Source organism: Trichechus manatus, unplaced genomic scaffold (genome assembly GCF_000243295.1).
Source record: "Trichechus manatus latirostris isolate Lorelei unplaced genomic scaffold, TriManLat1.0 scaffold00080, whole genome shotgun sequence".
Taxonomy (NCBI): Eukaryota; Metazoa; Chordata; class Mammalia; order Sirenia; family Trichechidae; genus Trichechus; species Trichechus manatus.
The window spans coordinates 6,638,810-6,664,814 of NW_004444016.1; the positions used below are offsets into that span (position 1 = coordinate 6,638,810).

Below are 26,005 nucleotides of genomic sequence, written 5' to 3' on the forward strand. Positions count from 1 at the left end.
AAAGAAAACAAAACAAATTAAAAAAAAAAAAAAGAACAAGAAAGGCCCCCCAAAAAACAGAAAAAAAAAAAAACCAACATAAAAAGAAATGCTCTCAGGGATCCCTCTGCTCGTCTGTGGAAGCCGAGTGGGAGTCTCCTTGCCACGCAGCTCAGCCTGGCCAGAAAGGGCTCCCAACTCAAGAAAAGGAAAAGAAAACAAACAAACAATTCAAAACAAACAAACGAACAAAAGCCCCGGCATCCCACCAGCACGTCAGCCCAGACCAGGGAGCAGCTCCACACTCGAACGGAGCTCCGCAGCCCCTCAGGAAGAAGCAAAGATGGCGCACGGAGCCAGGTACTCGAGCAAAAGGAGGGGGAGGTGGCGAGAGGCAAGTAAGAAATCAAAAGAAGCAGAAAAAAAAGAAGCAACGCTAGCAGCCATCAGATGGCACTCAGAGAGCCAGCTAGTGCGGGCTGGTGTTTCTGGACAAGAGACTGTGTCCGCGGGAAGCAGAGGGCGCCAAGTGTGGGTGAAGAAGGGTAGAGAGTGGGAAAGCGTATGTCACAAATTACCGGAGCTCTGCAGCCCCTGAGGAAGAAGCAAAGATGGCGTACAGAGTGAGGTACTTGAGCGAAAGGAGGGGGAGATGGCAAGAGACAAGGAAAAAATCAAAAGAAGCAGAAAAAAGCAACACCAGCAGGCAACAAATGGCACTCAGAGAGCCACCCGTTTGGGTGTGTGGAATCCAAGCAGCCGGTGTTTCCCGGGCAAGAGATTGTGGCTGCGGGAAGCAGAGGAGGCCGAGTTGGGGTGAAGATGGGTGGGGGGTGGGAAAGCCTGTATCGCAAATTACCAGTTGTTTTGTCTCCCATTGGACGCTCCGTGAGGCTGCTTTCTCGTACCCCGTTTGCTGGTCTCCGATAGGAGTCCAAGATGGCGGATCCGCGCTGCGTTAGCTGGTAGGGAACTCTGCATGAATCTGTCCTCACTCTCTGTTCTGTCAGTTTTCTCACTCTTTCTGGTGTTTGGCTGAGTTCTTTATCTCTTCATTTGATGTTTTAGGGTTTCAGGATTGTTGTATTCTCTGTTTGGCTTAGTTTTTCGGATCTTTGTTCTGGAGGGACGGACGGCATGGTGCTTCTGCCTGGAGCGCCATTTTGGATAGTACAATCTTGATGTTTGTCTTAGTCATCTAGTGTTGCCATAACAGAAATACCACAAGTGGATGGTTTTAATGAAGAGAAGTTTATTTCCTCACAGTCAAGTAGGCTAAAAGTCCAAATTCAGGGTGTCAGCTCCAGGGGAAGCCTTTTTCTCTGTCGGCCTTCTTCTCTTCGGTGTTCTGCTGGACTAGGAGCATCTCTGCGCAGGGACCTCAGGCCTAAGGATGCGCTCTGCTCCCGGCACTGCTTTCTTGATGATATGAGGTCCCTGTGCAGAGAAGCTCCTAGTCCAGGTGGGGTCCATGCAGTCCTCCCGGAGGACTCAACCCGGTGGCAGGGGGGTGCCCAAGTCCTTCTGATTGAGGCCCAGCCCGTGGACGGTGTGAGGCTGGTAGTGGCCCCCGGCGTGCCGGGCCTGGGTCTTCCTGGAGTTGGGTTGCTTGGGAATGCAGCCCAAAGCGGGTGGTAAACTCCATCTAAGGCTAAATACCAGCACGAGACCGATAGTCAACAAGTACCCTAAGGGAAAGTTGAACTTTGAAGAGAGAGTTCAAGAGGGCATGAAACCGATAAGAGGATTAAGGTGGGATTGTAACACCACCCTAATGCAGGTCACATCCCTGATTCAACATAAAGGGAGTTTCCCTGGGTTGTGGTCTGCACCACCTTTTTTCTCTTGTAAGAGATAGAAAGCAGAGCAAGAGGAGAATCAGGGACCTCATACACCAAGAAAGCAATGCCAGGAGCAGAGCGCATTCTTTGGACCTGGGTCCCTGAGCAGAGAAGCTCCTAGTCTGGGGGAACACCGAAGAGAAGAAGGCCGACAGAGAGAAAAAGGCTTCCCCTGGAGCTGACGCCCTGAATTTGGACTTTTAGCCTACTTTGACTGTGAGGAAATAAACTTCTCTTTGTTAAAACCATCCACTTGTGGTATTTCTGTTACAGCAGCACTAGATGACTAAGACAATGTTTATCTGAATTTTATAGTATAACAGATTAAGTTATACAAATTACATTTTGTAATATCTTTATATAGCATGTCATTTCTCTTTTAAAGGGGATGTTTGTTATGAAAAAAGTTTTTTTTCTTTTGTACCTAGAAAAATAGTTTTAAGCCAGAAACTAAGTACAGGCTATGTTTTTTGATCATAACTAGAAACTGTGTCAGCGTTGTCACACAAGTAGTACTTGTGAGGATTTCCTGGAACCTAATAGAAGTAACTTTAAAAATAAAATTAATATCTCTGAAAATTACTGGAAATATGTAATCTGCTTCGAAGGAGAATTTGTTGTATTAACCATATCTGAAAAGCTATTCAAACATGAGGTTTATCTAAGCATTATTTTAAAGAAGTTTATAGTTCAGATGGGGGTGATAAGATATAGATATGAAAAAATGACTGTAGGAGCGTTTTAGCAGAGTTGTATAGGTTTTTCTGTCTCATACTTGAAAGCCTTTTATTCATAAAACTGTAAAATTTCCTTGTCTAGGATATAAGAAAATGTTTTTCTTGCTGTCTTCAGATTTATTTCTGACCTTGCTACAGACATTAGGCATTTCATGAGAATAAAATCTTGGTTGGGGTTGGGGCATAAGAGGAATGGGCCAAGAAGAAAAGTAAAGGCTGGTTCTGTGTCGATGCAGTTGTGTTTTCTTTAGGACTTCCTTAGACACTTGAGTATTCTGATGTATAAGGATGTGGATTATATTTCCCAAACTTGTGTAAAATTCAGCTTTAGTCTAATCTCGTTTTATAGACATGAAAACTCTGAGCTGGAGAAGTTGAGTAATTTGCTTTAAAGTTACCTAAGAATAGAATGATAAGAAACATCAAAGAATAGGGAGACTTGGAAAACATAAATTCTGCTTGTTGCCCCTACTATAAACAGGTTGTAGAATAACCTTTGCAGTCCTCATGGAAAACTTATTTTTATTTATATACTTACACATGGATTGTTAGTTTTCAGTATTTGCTGTATAAAAATCTCCATGCAGTTTTTTTTGTAGAACCAATTATTGAAGTGAGTGACAGCTAGATTTTTTTTCACATAGAAAATAGTGATCCATTTAGAAGAAAATTCCTCTTTAATAATTGAAACATGATTATTGCAAATAATTTCTTGTGAGAAACATTAAGTGTAGAGTTAAGAAAATTATAATTAAAGGAGGGAATTGGCACTTTCTAGTTAAATTGAAGATGTATTTACCTTGAGAAACTCGTGTGTATAAGAATAAACAAGAATATTAGAACATTTAATAGTGAAAAATAGGAAAGAAATTAAATGTCCCTCAACTAAAGAAAGAATCCATGTGGTTTAGCTATAGAGTAGCAAAATAAACAGCAATACAAAAGAGATCTACTTGTATATCTTCATGGAAAAATATGTCCATATGTTGAAGAAAAAGCAAAGTATAGAAAAATATATGCAATGAAACTTTTAAAATGAAAGTTTAAAACCATGTTTCCATACATTGTTTATGAACACATACTCCCCCCCCCAAAAAAAAAACACACCAATTGTCAGTTAGTTGATTACAACTCATGGTGACCCCATGTGTGTCAGAATAGAACTGTCTTCCATAGGGTTTTCAGTGGCTGATTTTCCAGAAGTAGATTGACAGACCTTTCTTCTAAGGCCCCTCTGGGTGTCAAACTTAAAATCTTTCAGTTAGCAGCCTAGTAGTGCATTAACCATTTGCACCACCTAGGGACTCCTGTGGACACATTGGAAGGTACAAAAGAATGCATGGGAATGATACGCACTAAACTAAGGGTAGTCAGGGTAGTCATTTCTTCAGGAAGGGTGCACAGGGGACTGCTTAAAGATCTGAAGTTAATGTGGAATGTTAAGTTTGGGCAAAGCTGGGTGGTAGGTTTATGGGTGGGTATTTTTTATACTTTTAGTTGACTTGAATTTTTTAAGGAAGCACAGACTTTAATCTCTGATAAGGTTACCACTTCTGCTTATACTCAGTTTAGGAAAGATCAATATTGGTGCATGTTTACATCAGTTTGTCTTTATACTAAAAGGCATGAGGCATTGGTGGTTCAGTAGTAGAATTCTTGCCTTCCATATAGGAGACCCAGGTTTGATTCCTGGCCAGTGCATCTCATGCACAGCTACCACTCTCTGTCAGCAGAGGATTGTGTGTCGTTATGATGCTGAACAGGTTTCAGCAGAGCTTCTAGACTAAGTGTCTGCCCTGCTGGGTGGGGCAAGTATTCCAAAGCTGTTTAGCTCCATGGAGGCACCCTACTCTGCCAGTAAACTTTGGCCGGAAGGCACTCAGCTGTCTTGCTCCATGGATTGGCAAGCCTAGCTCCACCAATAAGTGCTTGGAGGCACCCTACTCCGCCAGGAAGCCTCCTGCCAGAGGCACTCAGCTCTCTCACTCCAGCTCCTGTGCTGTCTTGTGCTGGTCTCCTGGTTCTGCTGCTGCTGTTTCTCTGCTGGCTGCTTCTTGCCATCTGTACCATCTCCAGTGTAACAACTCTCCTCACTTTCTCTTAGTCCATAATTCCACCAAAAGTCTCTTCAAGACAATCTAGGCTTTTTTTCCCTGGTCTAAGAGCTTCTCGGAACAGGGACCCTGGGTCCAAAGGACGCACTTCCCTCCTGGTTCTTCATTCTTTGTGGCATGAGGTCCCCCTGTCTCTCTGCTGGCTTCTCTCTCTTATATCTCAAAAGAGATTGATTTAGAACACAACCTAATCTTGTAGATTGAGTCCTACATCGTCATTAACATAACTGCCTCTAATCCCGCCTCATTAACATAGAGGTAGGATTTACAACACATAGGAAAATCGCATCAGATCACAAAATGGTGGACAATCACACAATACTGGGAATCATGGCCTAGCCAAGTTGACACACATTTGGGGGGTGGGGCACAATTCAATTCATAACAAGTGTAAAGCACTATTAATATCCTTTGTATCTCTGCATTAGAAATCATATTCCTGAGACCAAAAAGCTAGTAGGAAGTGTATAAAAAGTTCAGAGTAAGTTAAACCTTACTTGAAAATAATTAAACTGTTCATTGTAGGGTTTTGGGGCTGTTTCATCTAAGATGAGAAACACAGTTGCAGAGAGTCAAAATTGTTTATAACTCTTAATCTTCAAATATTTTAGTTCTGCTGCATACCTAGAAACTTAAGGGGACTAGAGTATACAGCAACAAAGAAATGTTTTAAATTGAGAGCTATTTAGTAAAATAACAGTTTGCTCCCAAAATAAGACATTTATTTAGATTTCAGAGGAAGTTAGAATATATAAAATCTTTTTAGAAATTGAGGGTATTCTTTTCTGAATTTAATTATATATACTATATTTCTCTGTCCTTTCTGCAGAAATGTTTTTTAGTAAACAAAGTAATTCCTTGGTTTTGGGCTTGATCCTAATCCTACTCTGAGCCCTCTCATGGCGACCCCATGTGTGTCAATAGAACTGTGCTCCATAGGGTTTTCAATGGCTGTGATCTTTCAGGTAGATTGCTAGGACTTCTTTCTGAGCCACCTCTGGGTGGATTTGAACAGCCAGCCTTTCAGTTAGTAGCCAAGCGTTCAAGCGTTTGCGCCGCCCAGGACTCCTTCTTTCAGTCCTCTTGTTGTGTGCCGTCGAGTTGATCCTGACTCATAGCGACCCTATAGTTCAGGGTAGAACTGTCCCATAGGGTTTCCAAGCTGTAATCTTTACAGAAGCAGACTGCCACATCGTCCTCCCAGGGAGTAGCTGGTGAGTTAGTTTGAACTGCTGACCTTTTGGTTAGCAGTGGAGCACCTAACCACTTCTCCAACAGGGCACCTTCCTTCAATCCTAGTAATGTATAATTTTCTATATAATATACAATATGTAATATGCAAGGCTATATAATATAAAAATTTCCCTTAGAGTAGAAGGTAGAAGAAATTAATGTGTAGGTATAAAGCAAATGATAAAGCCAGCTGTTAAACGTTTTTTTTTTTCAAAAGGCCAGGTGTATTAGGGAATTTTTTTCTGCCCAGGTGTTCTGTCTAGATCACTTCAGATTGTAACATTCAACTTCGATTATCATCTTGTTATAAGGACATCGGTTTTGTAGGTTGTGTGTTTATTCAGTCTAACTGGGTTTTCACTATTTAGATTACCCTCTAGATGGTGACAACAGTTTTTTTTTTTTTTTTTAATTTTATTGTTAAATTTATATAACAAAACAGTTGCCATTTAAACCATTTTTAAGTGTACAATTCATTGGCGTTAATTACATTCACCGTGTTGTGCAGTCATCACCACTATCCATTTACAAATGTTTATCATCTCCCTAAACAGAAATTCAGTACTTCTTAAGTAATAACTCCCCTTTCCTTCTCTCCTTCCAGCCCCTGGTAACCACTAATAAATGATTGTCTCTATGCATCTGCCTATTCTAGATATTTTGTGTAAATGGGATATACAGTATTTGACTCAGATGGTGACTTTTTTTTATATAAATTTATTTTATTTTTGTTGTTGAAGATATACGCAGCAGAACATACACCAAGTCACCAATTTCTACATGTACAATTCAGTGACGTTGATTACATTCTTCAAGTTGTGCAACCATTCTTACTCTCCTTTTCGGAGTTATTCCTCCCCCATTATCATTAACTCACTGCCCCCTGAGTTTCCTATCTAATCTTTCAAGAGTTGCTTGTTGTCAGTTTGATCCTGTATAGATAGATCTTAAAAGAGCTCAGTGCTCAAACCAGACATTCTTTACTAGTTAAGCTAAACTATCATTTCATTTTAAGAAGTCTTCAGGGGATATTTTTAGTTTAAGGTTTAAAGATTATTTCAGGGCAGTAGTTTCAGGGATTCATCCAGCCTCCATGACTCCAGAAAGCCTGGATTCCATGAGAATTTGAAATTCTGGTCTGCATTTCCCCCCGTTTTGATCAGGAGTCATCTACAGAATCTTTTATCAAAATGTTCAATAATGGCAGCTGGGCACCATCCAATTCTTCTGGTCTTGTGGCAAAGGAGGCAGCTGTTCGTGGAGGCAACCAGACATGCATTCCATTTCCTCTTCTGTTCTTGACTTTCCTTCTTGTTCTTTTGCTCCAGGCAAATAGAAATGAGTTGTTTTTTGGATAGCCACTTGCAAGCTTTTAAGACTCCAGTACTACGCAACAAACTAGGAGGTAGAACAGAAGCAGTAAACACGTTATTAGGCCAGTTAACTGGGAAGTCCCATGAAACCATGACCCTAAACCTCCAAACCAAGAAACCAAATCGCATGAAGTGTTTGATTGTTCATAAGCAGCTTCAGCAGTAACTCTTTTTTTTTGTTGTTGTTGTTGTTGTTGTAAATATATCTAAGGAGCCCTAGTGGCGCAGTGGTTAAGAGCTCGTCTGCTAACCAAAAGGTCGGCGGTTCAAACTCAGCAGCTGCTCCACAGGGAAAAGATGTGACAGTCTGCTTCCTTAAAGATTTACAGCCTTGGAAACTCTATGGGGCAGTTCTACTCTATCCTACAGGGTCACTATGAATTGGAATCAACTTGATGGCAGTGGGTTTTGGTTTTGGTTGGTAAATACATCTGCCATGAAGCTTTTTCCAGTTCAACTTTTTACAGGTGTACAACTTATTGACAGCAATTACATTAATCGGCTGTTCTATGCCACCCTTAATCAGTGTGATTTTTCCGTCACTGTAAACCAAAACTCAGTACTCTATAAGCAATAAACCAAAACCTGTTGCCGTGGAGTCCATCGCTACTCATAACAACACTATAGGACAGAGTCAAACTGCCCCATAGGGCTTCCAAGGCTGTAAATCTTTACAGAAGCAGACTGCCACATCTTTCTCCCATGAAGAGGCTGATGGGTTCGAGCCGCCAACCTTTCAGTTAGCAGCTGAGCACTTAACCACTGCACCACCAAGACTCCACTCCATAAGCAATAACCACACCTTTTCCCCTCCCTCCCGCTCACTAAGAAACTTTGATCTCTATACATTTGCCCCTGGTGGCACAGTGGTTAAGAGCTATGACTGCTAACTAAAAGGTCGACAGTTCGAATCCACTGGCTGCTCCTTGGAAACTCTATGGGGCAGTTCTACTCTGTCCTATAGGGTTGCTATGAGTTGGAATCAACTCGACAGCAATGAGAGGTTCTTTTGGTCTTTTTATGTAAGTGAGCAGATGGTAACAGCTTTTAACAGCTATTGTATTTTAGTACAGATTTACAGTCAGGGTAATTTATTTTTCAGATAGGCAACACACACATTTGTTATAAAATTCAAAAGGTATAAAAAGAATACATACAGTTCCTATACTCACCCCAAAGCAAGTTTCCTTCTTGGTGGCAACTGCTGTTAACTAGGTTCTTGTGTATTCTTCAGAAATGTACATACACAAAGATGAATGGTTATATGCTGCTTTAATAAACAGCTTTATTGAGATGTCTGTTGTTGTTGGTAAGTGCCGTTGAATTGGTTCAGACTCATAGCAACCCTGTGTACAACAGAACGAAACACTGCCCAGTTCTGCGCCATCCTCACAGTCGTTGCTGTGTTTGAGCCCATTGTTGCAGCTGCTGTGTCAATCCATCATCTTGAGGGTCTTCCTCATTTTCGCTGACCCTCTGCTTTACCAAGCATGATGTCCTTCTCTAGGGACCGGATCCTCTTGATAACACGTCCAAAGTATGTGAGGTGGTGTCTTGCCATCCTTGCTTCTAAGGAGCATTCTGGCTATACTTCTTCCAAGACAGATGTATGTTACATACAGTAAAATTCACCAATTTTAAGTGTACAGTTTGGAGTTTTACAAACGTACACACAGTCATGCAATTTCAACTGAAGTCATGATAGAGAACATTTTCATCACCTCCCAAGTTTTCCTCATGTTCCCTCCAACTCACTCCAGACCCTGGAGCCGTTGATTACTTTCTCTTACTATTTTGCTTTTCTAGAGTGTCATATGAATGGAATCTTACAGTATATATTGTCTTTTTGTGCCTTTCATTTAGCATTATGCTTTTTTTGAGATTCATACATAGCAGCATCTTGTGCCAAGGAAGTGTTGAATGAGTGTGTTAAATGTCTGTCAGCCTAAGTTTAGGTTAAGTTTTTTAAATTAATTATATCACACTGGCTCATGAAATGGACTGATGGGTCTTAAGTTCAGCTTGGTTAAATGTCAGCCCTCTTGATGTCATTTGGCATGAAAAAAGGTGACTCTTTGAAAGGAGCAAAAGATTAAGGATATATCACAAGAAAAGTACCATTTAATGAGCATGACATGACTTCAGAATAGCTTGTTAAATTTAAATTATATTTTAATAGCAACCTATTGCTATGGCAGTCAGAAGGAATAGGTAACTTCTGTGTTCTCAATCAAGCAAGTATTCTTAGTTATACTCACCTGGATTGCAAACAACGTTTGGGAATGAGAATTGCACTGCAGGCCATTATTTTTTCTGGAGATGCGGCAGGGAATCTGTTGTAAGGATATACAAAATCCAAAATTGAGATACTTGAGAAAGTAAATATTGTTGTCTTTTATCTCAATCCCTGTGCTTTTTTAAAAAAACTTTAGTTCTGAACTTTATGATTTGTGTTCCAAATTTATAAATAGGATAAAACAGCATAATTTGTGTACTAAAATGGCTGATTAGATAGGTTAGCTTCTGAGGAAGGAACTTACAGAAATAAATATTTGCTGTACATTAAAAGATTAAAAGATATATAACATTTAGAATAATAAAATCACTTTTATATAACCTATTAAGATTCTAAATAGTTTTTGTTGCACTCTGAAATGTTAGATTTTACTGTTGTAGTTTTAAAATACTAATATTTACTTGTTTTAATATAAAATTAGTCCTTAGGGCTTGTTTTTAGCTCAAATAGCAGCCTAGAGGAAAGGGATATAGTATGATTTCCCTGCCTTGTGGTTCTCAGATACTTCTACCCGATAACAAATCTCAAGTTTGCGGGCTCTTAGGTTAAAATAGCTAAGGAAACTGACATTACTGCAAGTAGGTCAGTCTGTGATTACAGAGCTTTATGATGAGTTTTATTACTTCAGTCAACTTTTTTTATATATTAAAAAAAAATTTTTTTTTCTACTACCTTTGGAACCTTGGTATAAACATCAACTGTAAACATATCAACATCTTGTCAGACAACCCAGTATAATTTGGAACATTTACCCTTTAAAAGCCTATCCCAAGTATAACCTAATAATTTTGAGATACAAAAATAGTCCTGAATCTTTTTTGAAACAATAATAAATTTTTGCTTTAAAATAGTTTTTGTGGCTCTTTAGTATATAATGTCTGTTTACCTTTCTTATATTTACCTACTAAACTCTGAACAAAGCAAAAATGTTTCACTTTTTTAAATCAGACGTGCATTCAAGAATCTGAAATACTTTAAAGATTCACTAATATACTTCTCTCTGACTTTGAGGGACTGTTCCTAAAAGAGCTGTACTGGTAGGACAGAATATTAGTAACAGTATAATTTTTATTAATGGATAAAAGTTACATTTATGTTGAATAAATTTCTTCCTCTTTTCTTAAGGAATTGAATGACCTGGCACGGGACCCCCCAGCACAGTGTTCAGCAGGTCCTGTTGGAGATGATAGTAAGTACTTAACAGGAATGATGGGAATATAACAGCAGATCAGTCTGCTTCTGGGGAACGCTGGGACAGATGAATCTATATCTCTTAAGGTTACTTTTGTGTGAAGAGGTAATTATGCTATAGGGAAGAGACATTGTTTACCCTTACTTGCCTGTAAAAGATTCAGTTCTATGTGCATCCCTTTATCTTCTGTATTATTTATTGTATTTTGAACGTCTTTTGCCAGGCGCTGTCTGTGTGTAGTTGTCCTGGTCCATTCCTATTTGTCCATCATATCCTTTGGGTATTTTCCTGGGGTAAAATATTTAAATTTTTACCTTTTGCCCTTTAAGTAAATATGGTGTGTATGTGTCTGTGTCTTTCTACTGGCTCATACTACAAGGCAGGCATAATTCGTTTATTTTTAATGTCCAGTTCATTTGCTTAATCCTGAGTAATTTATTAGATGAGCTTATTGCACAAGTTGGGTAATAATTTCCCTTTTGTTCCACTTTGTCTCAATACAGCTTTTTCCTATCCCTTCTAGCTTTTTTAAAAAGGATATTGAAATAAGACTGCTTTATGACACAAAATTCATTCACAAAAAACTGTAACATTTAGCAAATAGAAAAAAGTATACTTGAAAATGTGTGTAAGAGGAGTTTATAATTTAAAACAAAAAATAAGTATGTGTTTAAAATTATTTTTATTAAGAATGTTATGTTTTTTTGTTTGCTAAATCATTAAAGTAAGAGCCTTTTACAAGGATTGCTTTACAGACAAAATAGATATTATAAATTATAAGATTAAGTACATGAGTAACTATAGTAGTTGGTACCAAATAGGACAGGCCAAGTACTTAACCATTTCAGGACTTAATTATTTTCTGCTTTGCATTTTTTGTTGGTATCATGTGTTTTCAATAGTGGAATGCTTGCTGAGTCATTGAGTGTGTTTAAATTTTTGGCTGATAAGACAGATTTTGAGATATATTATGTGAGAATACATGATTTGTGGGAGTCCGTCTGGGTAGCAGGCTTTGGTGCAGAGCTCCTTCCTTTTGGGTACATGAGGCACCTCTGGTTTTGCCTAATATCCCAGCTATTTTGCTTCAGTGAATGTTTTTTTCCTTTTACCTTTCACCATTTCACAAGTCCACCTGGAGGGAAGCATTTTCAGCGAGAAAAGTGTACTCCCAAAGAACTCCAGAGGCATAAAAAGTGGGTGGGATACCGTATGCTCCACGAGTCACGAAAGGGTTTAAACCATAGCAAATGGTTTAAGTGCTTCCGTCAAGTGCCCTTATTCTCATTTAAGCCTTGCAATGACCCTTTTGAGTGAGTGAGTGAGTGAGTAAGAAATTTTAAACTACTTTAAAGAAGAGTCCAGTGAGAGGATCTAGAAGTTCCAAAGAGGATTCATGCTCAGGTTTTCTGATTCTAGTTTTGTCCTTTCACCATATCATACGGTCTACCTGCATGAGTGTGGTCTTTCCATTCAATTGAAAAAGTGATTTTATTTTAGGTAAATTTCTCAAAAATGAGAGTAGCCAAAAATCTTAACGCTAATTAAAAGTGCTTGGAGTCTGGGGACAAGATTTTATTTTTGAAGTTTTCTTTTGTAAGCTAATTTGCCTTTGCGGTGCTTCTACCATAGCTAGCACTATCACATTCCTTTCTCAAATTGAAAATTTGTTACGCTGGAATATTAAATAAGACTCCCTCTAAAGCACAAGCCATAAAAGAAAAAATAGATAAATTGGACTTCATCAAAATTAAAAACATTTTTCAAAGGACACCATGAAGAAAGTGAAAAGAAACCTACAGAATGAGCAATTTTTTTGCAATAAATTTTAGTATTCAGAAAATGTATAGAGAACTCTTTACAACTCAGTAATATAAAGATAAATAGCCAAATTTAAAAATAGACAAAAGATCTGAATAGACATTTTTCCAAAAGAGATATACAAATGGCCAGTAAGCATATGAAAAGATGCTTGTCATTAGTCATCAGAGAAATGCAAGTCAAACCCACAGTGAGATATCACCTCACACCCACAAGGATGGCTCTAATAAAAAAGATAATAAGAAGTGTTGGTGAAGATGTGGAGATACTGAAACTCTCATACACTGCTGGTGGGAGAGTGAAATAGTATAGCTGCTGTGGAAAACAGTTTGGCGTTTCCTCAAAAAGTTAAACATAGAATTACCACGTGACCCAGCAATTCCACTCCTAGGTATATACCCAAGAGAAATAAAAATATGTATTCACACAAAAACTAATACATCAATGTTCATAGAAGTATAATTCATAATAGCCAAAGAGTAGAAACAACCCAGATGTCCATCAGCTGATGAATGATAAATAAAATGGAATATATCCATGCAATGAAATATTTGGCAATAAAAAAGAATAAAATACTAATATGTGGTACAGCATGAATGAACCTTAAAAACATGTTATATGAAAGAAACCATTCACAAAAGACTATATGTTGAATGTTTCCATTTATATGAAATGTCCAGGATAGGCAAACCCATAGAGACAATATAGATGAATGGTTGCATAAGGCTAGGGGTTTGGGGGAGCATGGGGAGTGACTGCTAATCAGTATAGGCTTTCTTTTTGGACTGATAAAAATGTTCTAAATTGATTGTGGTGATGGTTGCACAATTCTGTGAATATAAACCATTGAATTGTACACTTTAAATGGGTGAATTGTATAGAATGTGAATTATGTTATATTTTGGAACTAACTTCTAATTTCTTGTCATCCTATTCAACTTCTGAGTATCTGTAGTCATACTACTAAACTGCCAACACAATATTTACCTTCTCAAAGAGAATAGTCTCTTTCTTAGGGACAGTATAACTTTAAGCTTGGTCATATCGTTTGCTGATAAGAATTATACTTAAATTTTGCGAGTGTTCAAGAACATTTGCGGATAAATTCCTGTTTTAAAAAAATCTTGATCAGGCCTTCATGATGAACCACATAAGGATAAAAACAAAGTAATTGGATAGCTAAGTGAACTTTTATCGTCTTTTGTTATAAAACAGAGGCAGAATTTAATCTTCGGAGTAAGAAACTATCAGCCAAAATGAAACTTTTTGAACTGCCTAGCTTTCAAATCCTTCAGCACCATATGTTACCGACATTTTAGTGTAAGAATAAAGGTGGAAGACTTGACTTTATTTTAAAATATCCAGATTTTAATGTACCATTAAACTTCCCCCCCCCCCCATTTTTCTGGAAAGATTTGATAAGCAGGAAGAAGTGTAATTCCTGAAAGAAGAAGTAAGATGAAGACTTACTGGTTATATAATCTGCTTCGTTTTCTTTTGTTTTGAAAACTTGATGAATGCAACTCTCTAGAGATCTGTACATTCAAATACAGGTCTCCTGAGATTCAGTCTCAAACTGTAACAAATATTCTCAGTATCCCTTTTAACCTCAAGGCTTCATCCATAGTACTAAAGAGCTGTGACATTGAGCTGTGACTGTCACATTTAAACTCTCCTAAAATAGATCATAGATTTCAGTTTCCATAATTTGGTTTGACAGCCTCAAACCAAGGTGGTAGTGGTAATTTTGTTTGATTTTTTGACATGCATTTTTATTTTGAACAGCTCCTAAGTTTGATCCTTAAAGGTTTTTGAAGTAGATGTTTATGTAAAGTATAGCAATATTTTATGCTTATGGCCAAGTATTTTATCCAGTAACTATTCCTGGAGTTCTTTCTAACTGGAACCTCTAGTAATTCTTCAACTGTTTACAGAACCATTGTAACTTGAGGCAGATTAGATACTCTGTCACTGCCTTCTTCCTTCCTTATTTATAGTTGTACCTAAGAGAGCTAGGAGTCTTAGGAGGGTTCCAGATGGAGACCCCAAGTCAGTAACTCCATAGGTATTCTTATATTTAACCAGTATGGTGGAATACTCAAAGATTTAAGTGGTGGGTCTTTAAATCCTTTAGTTAAATTCATCTTACTTTTAGTTTATCTTTCTCTTCTTTTGTTGATACTGTAGATTATTTTACAAGAGACATAAATATTATTGGTCTCTGTTGCCTTAAATTAGCAATTTTCTTCTTCCTTTTCCCTCTCACTCCTGTTTTAAAGACTTAGTCCTATGTGTGTATTTTCACTTAGTTTACTGGTAACGGTATTTGACCCTTTATTTGTAACAGTGAAGACAAAGTTGAGTATTAATGAGTTGTTTTGTTTTTTCTTCAGAGATTTGAATGCCAGTGGTTTACATACATTAGTTATGTTGGAGGATATTATATAGATACAACTTACTAACTAAACAGCTTACATACGAAATAACCTGTTGATATTGTTTGTAAGAGTTTTTTATAATATCTTCAACTTCCTGGAGTACCAAATATGAAAGAGACTGTGATATTACTTGCAAAAATTGATCTTTCCCCATCTTCTGTTAGGAAGGATATCATTTCCATAATTGTAACTGTTCCAGTTTTTGGCTTCTTGGCTTTTCTGCTCCAAGCCTCTTGGTGGTTCTAGATTATCTGGGTTTTAGTAGGTTTTAATCATAGACCATAAAACGTGCTTTGTTTTTTGTTGGTAGGAATAATGGTAGGGAATGCTAAAAAAAAAAACATTTTTACCTTTAGCCAAGAATTTGTTCTGATTTAAATTTTCCTAGTAACTTCTTAAGTCTGATAGAGGAAAGAATGAGGACTTAAATAGTTAAATGGATAATTTTGTTTTCTTAATATGTCTCAGTATTTCTATAGTTTATTATCTAAGTGCTTTCGTCTTATTCATTACCTTATCTGACTCTTGCAACTTTGAGCAGGAATGCAAGTGTAGTTATATCCACCTATTTGTAGAAAATTAAATAATGTGAAAGGATTAAGTGGAAGAGCAAGACTTAAAATAGGTCTCTTGACCTGTAGTTGGTTGGGTCATCCTTTTGTCTAATAATGTTTTCAGCATTGTTAACTCCAGTTGTCAGTATGTTTGTAATTATAAACAAGGTGAGATTCTCTCTTTTTTCCCTGTAAACAGGACATTACAAAACAAAACCCATTGCCGTAGAGTCGATAGCGACGCTATAGGACAGGTTAGAACTGCCCCATAGGGTTTCCAAGGCTGTAAATCTTTAAGGAAGCAGACTGCCACATCTTTCTCTCACAGAGCTGCTGGTGGGTTCAAACTGCCAACCTTTCAGTTAGCAGCCCAGCACTTAACCATTGTACCACCAGGGTTCAGGGACCTTTTATAAGACCTTTGTTGAAGAGACTAGGACCAGTTTTAGTGGCTCAAAGTGACTTTCTCCTTAGCTTCCTAATCCATGAAAAAGTTGGTTGGCAGAAAGTATGAGGAATTTTTTAAGTACTGATAATGGGTAATCTAGGAATGAGAGAGAACCTCAGCAATATCTATTCTTCGCCTTTAATTCTTAATAAACAGGCTGCTTGCTCTATGTGGGTTCGGGTCCAGTGAGGGGCAAACCAATTATAGGGACAATTTCATATTCAGAAAGTCAGAAGGACTGGGACTGACTGACATTCCAGTGGTTTTTCATATGGCTTCTTAGTCTTCACATGTCTGCCTTGTAGGATGAGTTAACTGTTTTGGGTTGTTCAAATCCCAGTGACAGCTTCCCTTAGTTTGCCCGGATCCTAGTAGGACTGTTAAGTACTAAGTTAGTTTCCTTATAAGCGAAAACTCTAGCTTTTTGAGCTCTGTACTGTATTCAGTGACACCATCTTAGAAATGAAACAAGTACCATTTTCTGCAATTTGAAGAGAAAATTTACCTATTAAACAAGTTTATAATTTGCTGAGATTATCCCTAGAACTTGTAATCAGTCTTGGGCTTTCAGCTGATGTTTTCTTTAGTTGTTGAGGGGCCAGTAATTCTGAAGACCTATACATGAGAGCTCTTAGGAATTTTATATCATTGCAAAAATCAGTGTTTTTACTAAAAATACTAATTTGAGTATTAGCCTACCTTGGCTTTACCAGTCTGCCCTCTACTAGCATTATAAAAGGAGTATGTTGTATGTTATAGTGTTGGGGTAATGATAATGATGTAACACATCAAAGAGTGAATCTTTTGGTTCTGCTTTTACCCTTTGAGGTAAAGAAATGCCCATTTAAAAGTAGAACTTGTAACCTTGTCAAGAAGTTTGTTTCCCTGGCATGAGTTTTCAAGATGCTTTAGCAACCAAATACTTAATTTCATTGAGCTACCTTATCAATGTTCTAGACCGTTCTAGTCATTTTTTCCCTCTTTAGACTCATTCTTGATTTAGATTCCTCATTCTGCCCAGGACTCACTGTTAAATTGCTTGTAAATAAACTGGGATTAGATGGGGAGTGATGTGTTATTATGGTATAGGTACAATATGGATACTGCTTCATGATGATTTTTTGTTGTTGTTCTTTTTCAGTGTTCCATTGGCAAGCTACAATAATGGGGCCAGTAAGTATTCAGATGAATTTCAGAATAAATGGTTTCTATAATTCACTTATTTTAATCCCACTTTTCTTGTCATCAACAGAATGACAGTCCCTATCAGGGTGGAGTATTTTTCTTGACAATTCATTTCCCAACAGATTACCCCTTCAAACCACCTAAGGTAACGGGGATGTGGTGATTGCTTTTTATATATGTTTTATGATACTAATAAACCAGCTTACAAAAAGTATTTCTTTTTTCTATAGGTTGCATTTACAACAAGAATTTACCATCCAAATATTAACAGTAATGGCAGCATTTGTCTTGATATTCTACGGTCACAGTGGTCTCCAGCACTAACTATTTCAAAAGGTAACAGAATGGGTATTTGATATCAAGATAAAGCAACTTTTTTTTTTTTTTGTCTTTTTATTCATTTTTGAAAAGACTACTCATACACCTTCCCCCCCCTCCCATAACCATCAAAGATTGTTTCTTTTTGTGTGTAAACCTTTTCATGAAGACTACTCATCATCTACCTTTTAAGAGGAGGTAATGATCTTACCTCATTCTTGAATAGACCTTGAGACAACTGAAGAGAGTTGGACTTTCAAGCATAGATATTCCTTGGTGTGGTGACTACTTTGTCCATTTTGCTATTCAAGCTTAGGTTGGAAGGTGACTACTTGACATGAATGTTTTTTAGAGCATAGTTAGAGTAGAAGACAATTAATGTCTCTTCCAACCTTGAGATCTATGAATGGAAAGGATATTGTTCCAGACTGCCCTTTTAGAGGGAAAGCCTGTGCTATATAAACACAGATATTATAAAGCTTGTGCTATATAAACATAGATATTAGGAGGTTGAAAAACAAGGTGAATTTGTATACAGACTATTAAAGGTTTCACCCACTCTTGAATCTGTTCCTGTTTCTATCAGGAACAGACCTTACCCTTTAAGGCGGTCACTTTAATATAAATGTTTATTTGAGCATCTTAATTTTTGGTGTAGTGTGTGTGATTGGAAATGTATAAAGAAAGTTGGTTACTAAGTTTATAATGAAAGATCTAGTAGTTCTTCTAAATGAGACCTGATTACTTTACATGAGTAGGTTGGGAATTTTTTATTGTCAGTAGACTGAGCTGTGTAGTTAATTATCATTGTCTTATATTTTGATTTGAAATGTACAGCCTCTCAACATTATGCTCAAATGAAATCACAAGCGGATTAAAAACTAAACCATAATTTATAGAAGAAAGCAAAAATGAACATCAAATCTCAACTTTATAATCTGAAAACTGATGAAAGAAAAGAGATCACTAGATATGCCTTTGTAAAAAACGAAAGCATTCATTTAAAGGAAAAGTTTGTCAGAATACAAATATGGGAAATAGACTGTAAATATTAATAACGGGTTAGCCATGAGTTGGAATCGACTCAATGGCAATGAATGTTTTTTGTGTTTAAAATAAAAATACATATAAATCAGTGAGAAGAAGAAAAAAAACAACCCAGATCCCAAAGTGTACATTAAAATAAGTTCCCATTTTTCATCTTTTTAATTAACAAAGATCTTTTAAAAAGAAGACAAAATGCTGGGTGAGGTACATTGAAATGAGCACTCGTGCTATAGGTAGAAATATAGGTCTGTATAGCTCTTTGGTATAAAACAGTCTTTGAATATTAAAAGATGTATTCATCTGTACCCTTTGACCCAGTAATTGTTTCATTCATCTGTCCTAAAAAACAGCCCCAAATGCTGAAAAGACTTCATATGTGAATATATTTGTGACAGCATTATTTATTTCTGAAAACTAAAAATTCCAACAGTAGAAAAAGAAATAAATCAGTTCTAACATGTTGATTTAATAGACTACTGTTCTTTACAAATTTTGTGGAAAATGAGGAAATACTGTGTTTGAAAAAATTAGGGTATACAATTTGTATACATTGTAACTTGAACTGTATAAAAAAGTATGTCAAAATAACTAGAAAGAAATAGTGTTAGTTTTGGTATTTGGGTAGTGAAATTTGATGTATTAAAAGGTTGGTTTTTTCCTTTTCTGTGTGCTTAAATTTTACTGTTTCTTTAATACATACATTTGACAGGAGACAACATAGCTTCATGGTAAAGAATATAGATTCTAGATCCAACTGCCTATGTCCACCTCCAGTACACAAGAACATATATCTGTTGTTCTTGTGATATCCTGGGCTATTGAAGGTCGTGTTGGTTGCTCTTCCTTCACCAAATAACAGTGGAAATATAATTATCTAGTAATGGGACAGAGCAGTGGAATGGGAGGGGCTTCCCCCCCCCACCCCATTTTCCCCATGCTTATTGTTGATTTTTCAGCTATTTTAAATCATAAGGGCTGTTAGAAGTTTGACTAGCTATCTTTTTGTTGTTGTTATTATTTTTTTTTTTTTATTGTACTTTAGGTGAAGGTTTACAGAACAAATAGTTTCTCATTAAACAGTCAGTACACATACTGTTTTATGACATTGGTTAACAACCTCACGACATGTCCACACTCACCCTTGTTGACCTTGGAGGACCTTTTTTCTTTTTTTGGTGAAAATATACATAGCCAAAGATACACCATTTCAAAAATTTCTACATGTACAATTCAGTGACATCAATTACGTTCTTTCACTTGCGCTGCTACTCTCACTTTAGATGAGGGTTTACAGAACAAAATAGTTTCTCATTTAACAGTTAGTACACATGTCGCCCTGTGACAATGGTTAACAACCCCACTACATGTCAACACTGTTCTTATTCAACCTTGGGTTCCCTATCACCAGCTTTCCTGTCCTCTTCTGCCTTCTAATCCTTGTCCCTGGACTGCTGTGCCTCATTATTCCCGTTTGTTTTATGGAGCTGTCCAATCCCTGGCTGAACGGTGAACCTCGGGAGTGACTTCACCACCGAGCTGAAAGGGTGTCCGGGGGCCATTCTCTTGGGGTTTCTCCAGTCTCCTTTAGGCCAGTAAATCTGGTCTTTTTGTGTGTGTTAGAATTTTGTTCTACGTCCTTCCCCAGCTCTGTCCAGAACCCTCTGTTGTGATCCCGGTCAGAGCAGTCAGTGGTGGTAGCTGGGCACCATCTAGCTATACTGGACTCAGTCTGGTGGAGGCCTTGGTAGCTGTGGTCCATTAGTCCTTTGGACTAATCTTTTCCTTGCAGATAGCTATCTTTAAAAAAGAATTGGAGTGCCATTTCGTTGACTTTGATTGTATTAACTTGCCTAGGTTTAATGTTTTAATGACTCCTTTTTGTAAATTGCATGTATGGGCAAGCAGTTCTGTGAAAGGCCTTGACTAGGAAATCTTGTGTGTGATATTAATGATCCCTTTAACAAGTAGTCTGTTTTCAAGGGCAATAGTTTTGATCCAAAATTTCCTCCACTTTGAATATACATGTTAACAACTTAATACACAGAAAACTTGAAGCAGATAAGTGTTATAAAGCCACTGGATTATATATTTTTAGAACTGGATGTGACTATGGGTTATGACACCAATAAAAATGAGTATATTCTGAGCATATTATACCAATGAGAATGTATATAGTTCAAAGTCTGGTCACTTCAGTGAAGAGCATATGCAGGTTGTGAAAACAGGAGTTGGTTATTCTCTTTCCCAGCAAAAGAAGGTGAAGTACATTATAAACCAGAATCAATTTTCCAGGAATTAAAGGAGCCTATGTAGTATACTGGAGCCCTGGTGACACATTGGTTAAGAGCTTGGCTGTTAACCAAAAGGTCAGCAGTTCAAACCCACCAGCTGCTCCTTGGGCAGTTCTACTCTGTCCTGTAGGGTTGTTAGGAGTCAGAATCGACTTGATGGCAATGGATTTTGGTTTTTGGATGTAGTATACTAAGAATCCTTTCATCAGGTAATCTATCTACAAATTTTAGGTGAAGAATCAGTTGTACTCTAGTCAATTTGATAAGCTGGATAAATTTTTCTGGTCAGCAATTTCATGAGCATTCAAAATATAACTCCCTGTTGTCATTTTCAGGAAATACATGAGATCTTTCCTAATTGCTGTTAGAATGTTCTTTGCTTGAAGAGAGCATCAGGTGATAGCACCTGACAATGGGAAGAGGGGATGTTTTGGGAATGCCATCTGCCAGAATTGTGGGCAACAGGAATGAAGAGTCAGAAAACATCTTTCCTAATGTTTTTATTTTCCATATACTCCTAAGGCAAGGAAATAGCTTTTTTTGTTACCAGACTGAATGATAAAGGGCATGTCAACTTTTTCTTCACCTCAGAAGCCCTTGATCTCTATAGAATTGATTTGATAGGAAAATGAGTAAATACTTTTCCTGCTGAATTTGATATTTTGGGAGTAAAGTAGGGTCAGCATCATTGCCTCTTGCTGCAGAGCATTAGAGAGAAACAAGATAGCTGTGTTCTGTTAGCATCCGACGAAAACAATTGAAATTTATTTCATTATGTCAGAAGCTACTGACATTGGCCCTCTCTTTGCATTCAGTAAAGAATACATAAGTTAAGGACAGATTTGAATAGAGGAAATTATACCATTGAGATTTGCCCTCTTAATTTGTTACATTCCAGGTTGTCACTGAGGAAATGGCTTAGATGAGACTCTAAATCATCACTGAAAAGAATTTGAGACCTTAGTAGAAGTATATTGTGTCCTCTGTAATAAGTGTATGGCCAAACCCATTTGGGGGCAAGTGCTAAATTGCTTTCAACTAAAAGTGAAACAAATTCATTATATCTGAATGTGGTACCTGCCATTGAGAAAGCAGTGGTTGTTGGATTTCATGGTTGTCATTTCTTTGGAATTTTGAAAGCTATTCACCCTTGAACACAGGGTTCTAAAAATTCAATTTTATGGACTCTGAAATGTGTTCCTGGCCTAGGATTTGGAAAACCTAGGTTCTGATTCTGTTCTCATTACTCAACTAGCCAGGGACATTAGGCAAGTCACTTCACCTGTCTGGGCCAGTTTCCTTGGCAGTTGAAGCATAGAGATAGTCTTCTTACATCATGGCATTACTGTGAGACTTTGAACAAAGGGGCTTTTATTATATTCTGATATGGGAGACCAAAATACCACTGAATATTAATTTTCTGTGGTTGTTTTTGTTCTTATTTTTTAGTGACTGAACCTGAAATCTTTATAAGTTCCTTTAAATCTTGGTTGGTTACTGTAATTATAAGGCTAGGTGGAACAAAACTGCTAGGCACTGCAATATAAATAGGTTCTTAGAATTTTCTCATGTGTTGGTATCTCATGTTCTCCCAGCCCTTTGCTTTTATCGTCTGCTAATTTATACAGTTTTTTTCTTTCTAGTACTCTTGTCCATCTGTTCTCTGTTGTGTGATCCCAATCCAGATGATCCTTTAGTGCCTGAGATTGCTCGGATCTACAAAACAGATAGAGAAAAGTAAGTATGACCTCCAGACAGAAAGGTGTCTGTGGTTGGGTAGGGATGTTTGTGTCTCAAGTCTGTCTTAATTAAGGGCTGAAGATAGGCAAGGTTTTTAAAATGAAGCTCTCAAATTCTCTCTCCTGGGGACAAGAAAGAGGAATATTTGCCCCAGGTATTATAAGTAGACAGTGCTGATCTTAGGATCCCTAATTGTTTCGTATGATTCTTACTGTCTGTAAAAACTTCACTACAGTACACGCTCCAACAGCTTTATGTCTTATGCTTGGCTTTTGACATCAGGCATTTTTCGTTAAGAGCCAATATGTCTTAAGTACCAAAAAAACCAAACCCACTGCTATCAAGTTGATTCCGACTCATAGTGACCCTATAGGGCAGAGTGGAACTGCCCGGTAGGGTTTCTAAGACACGAAAGCCCCAGATTTCTAAAACAAAACTTTACAAAGAATTTAGATATTTTAGAATTGTGCTGTGAGTTACTACAGCATGTCAGGATATCAAAAGAGGTAGTAACTAAAAGTGTTCTAACCTTTTTTGTTTTGCAAGTTATTCAGTGAGATTATTGGAGGAACTGAATGGGAGAGATTCGTTTTCTAAAGTTAGAATATAAATGATTAAGGAATTACTTGAAATCTGTTGGGTTAGAGAGTCATCGATGGGTTGTCTTTTTGTTTTTTGTTTTAATGGAGCTACACTGGAGTTGAGGTCCTAACAGCAGTTGGTTCTTAGTTTAGTTTTGTCTGTGTTTAGGTCTGAATAGTATATATAGTTATGTAATACTGGCTGCATTCAGAGTAAAATTAGATCATACTTTTTACTGACTATTTGTGAATTCTTTATGTTTTTTATTGGAGAACCATGTTTGTCCAATACTTAGAATTGTGTACATGAATGCCTACCAGAGGCATGTTCTAAATCATTGTGATAGTTATGTTCAGCAGACCTTTCCTGCATCCTTTTCCTAATAGAAGAATTGTAGAGGCTTTTGCTCTGCTTATTTTACTACTGAAACTTTCTTCTGGAGCAATAAACTCCCATCTGTTTTATCAACCAAATTGTTCTGCCAGAACCAGTTGTTTATTGACATATAGAGGAAAGTATTATGTCAGTTTAATCCCTATTGGTATATGGTTTCAAGAACTGTAATGTAGAGTTATATAGTTTCAAGAACCCCAAATAAATGCATCAAGAGGTAAAGACCTTTCATAGAAATAGATTGATCAAGTATAAAATAAGGTGTGTTCCAACAAATGCTAAAATTTAATCAGAATCTTCTATAAGTAGCATTGTTCCACATTTTATAGTTCTTTCCCGCTAATTTGAATAAATGCATGTTAGATATTTGGGCTAGAAACATAACTTTGTTTGACAGTCCTAAAAGTTATACATACCCTCAAGTACTGGATGGGATAATGAATGAAATCTGTTGCTTACGAACTGACACCTCACATATGTTAAGCCAAGCTTCTCTTTGTGTGTACAGGTACAACAGAATAGCTCGGGAATGGACTCAGAAGTATGCGATGTAATTAAAGAAATTATTGGATAACCTCTACAAATAAAGATAGGGGAACTCTGAAAGAGAAAGTCCTTTTGATTTCCATTTGACTGCTTTCTATGAGCCCACGCCTCATCTTCCCCTGTGCACATGTTTACCTGATACAGCAGTGCTGCGTGTTGTACATACTTGGAACAACAAACTAGAAATACTGTACTCCTGTACCAACATTGCCTCCTAGCAGAGAAGTGTGTGTGTGACAAGCCAGTTCTCCAGGCGTAACCTAGGTGTGAGACTAAAAGCTTTCGTTACTGACTTATATTTGGATAACGGCAAGGTGAGGGGTGGTGGGTGTGGTGTGTGCTTGAATTGGGAAGAACAGCTCTACTGATCTGTAGGAGATTGTTTTTAAGTGGAATCCTTTTAAACTCAAAACAGTTATGAAAAGCAAGGTGAAGAACACGAAGCTGTTTCTGTATCCGTTTTATTCTGAAGGACCTACGTCTTAGGTGAAAGTTATCACCAACCAGATTAAACTCCACCCACACATCCTGTATTTTAAGGTCTAAGTTTAACTGGTCAACATTTAAATGGATTGGAGCTATTAGTACATAAAGTGTGATGGGCTTTGTTCTCAACTCTTTTGCATCTCCCTGCCCCTTCAACCTTCGTCCTTCCAGCTTCTCTTTTTCTCTTCCGTATTCTTTGGTTTGTATGTGGTTTCTCAGTTAATACATAGCTAATAGCTCTTATTTTTCTTACGTTTTTAACTGCTTAGGTCTATCTGGATGTAAGGGTGAAAATACATTTGATGGAAATACTTGTGTATATTTAAAGAGACCCAGTCGCTCCTCTGGAGCTTGTACGTTTAAGAATGATTAATCTGTGTAATAAACTGATTACTACAGTCATTACATATAACTTTGTGTGAATAGGCTTTTTGATTTTAAGAACTTTGTCTAGCTGAGATTAGTGGTGGATTTTCCTCCACCCCTGAAATGTTTTCATTTATGTTGGTTGCATTTTAAAATCATGAAACAATTCCAGTTTACATAGTAAAAAGGGTATTTTGAGAGTAACTTTACTGAACAAGATAGGGGCATAAGCTTAAAAGCATTTCCATAAAACTTAGATGCACAGCATTCCAGGAACATGACTGTTAAACTAAATAAGAAATTAGCTTTATTAATGAAACTAAGCTGCATTTCACCAAAACCTTGTGACATTCCCTTGGTGCATAGGACGTAGAACGCAAAGAAATTGGTCTTTGGTAAATTAAGCCTCTGTGATTGTAATTGTAAAAGAGCAACATTGACCAAACCTCGGAAACATGAGCACAATCTTGTATTGGAGAGTCTGCATAATTACTTTGCACTAACATTTGCAGGATGTTCATCCAATTTTAAATTGTACTGTATATGGCTTTTTTGAAGTCTTCCCTTGACTCTAGTAGAATGTAGTTTGAAACTTGTAAACAACTGTGTTTGCCAGAAACATTGTTCACGTGAACTAGGCAAGTTACCCGCGCCCCACCCCCCCTTTTCTCCTAATCTGATTGTAAACCAGGCCAGCCCGAAGGCCATGGCTGATGCTCTTTAGCCACCAGGTTCTTTCAAATGCATCTTTACACTCTTGCACAAAAATTGAGGAATAAATGTCCACTGCTTTTGGTTTTAAACTTGTTCACCTTGTCTCATCTCTCAGTGTCACTGGTCTTTCATCTGGAAACTAAAGTATAGTATAACCTGAAACCTCTTAAAGTGCTACATTTTAGCTGATGATTATTTATTAGCATTTCCAGCATTTTTGACCTTACAGAAAAGTTTTGATTGTTACCAGTCATGGGAAAAGAAGTTAAAATTGAACTCTAACCTAAAATCACCGTGTATTCTCAGTATCA

At 37.3% G+C, this 26,005-nt stretch overlaps 1 protein-coding gene across 2 annotated transcripts in view; it reads left to right on the forward strand.

Annotated features, from left to right (window-relative positions):
• Positions 1–25,783, forward strand: part of UBE2D2 (ubiquitin conjugating enzyme E2 D2) — a 59,562-nt gene extending 33,779 nt beyond the window's left edge. For both annotated transcript variants that reach the window (XM_023735599.1, XM_004381063.1), the window contains exons 2-7: positions 10,699–10,762; positions 17,168–17,199; positions 17,279–17,356; positions 17,442–17,547; positions 22,511–22,604; positions 24,091–25,783. In XM_023735599.1, coding sequence (XP_023591367.1) covers positions 10,699–10,762; positions 17,168–17,199; positions 17,279–17,356; positions 17,442–17,547; positions 22,511–22,604; positions 24,091–24,136 — 420 coding nt within the window. In that variant the 3' untranslated portion in view covers positions 24,137–25,783. The remainder of the gene's footprint in view (positions 1–10,698; positions 10,763–17,167; positions 17,200–17,278; positions 17,357–17,441; positions 17,548–22,510; positions 22,605–24,090) is intronic.
• Positions 25,784–26,005: the final 222 nt, after the last annotated feature.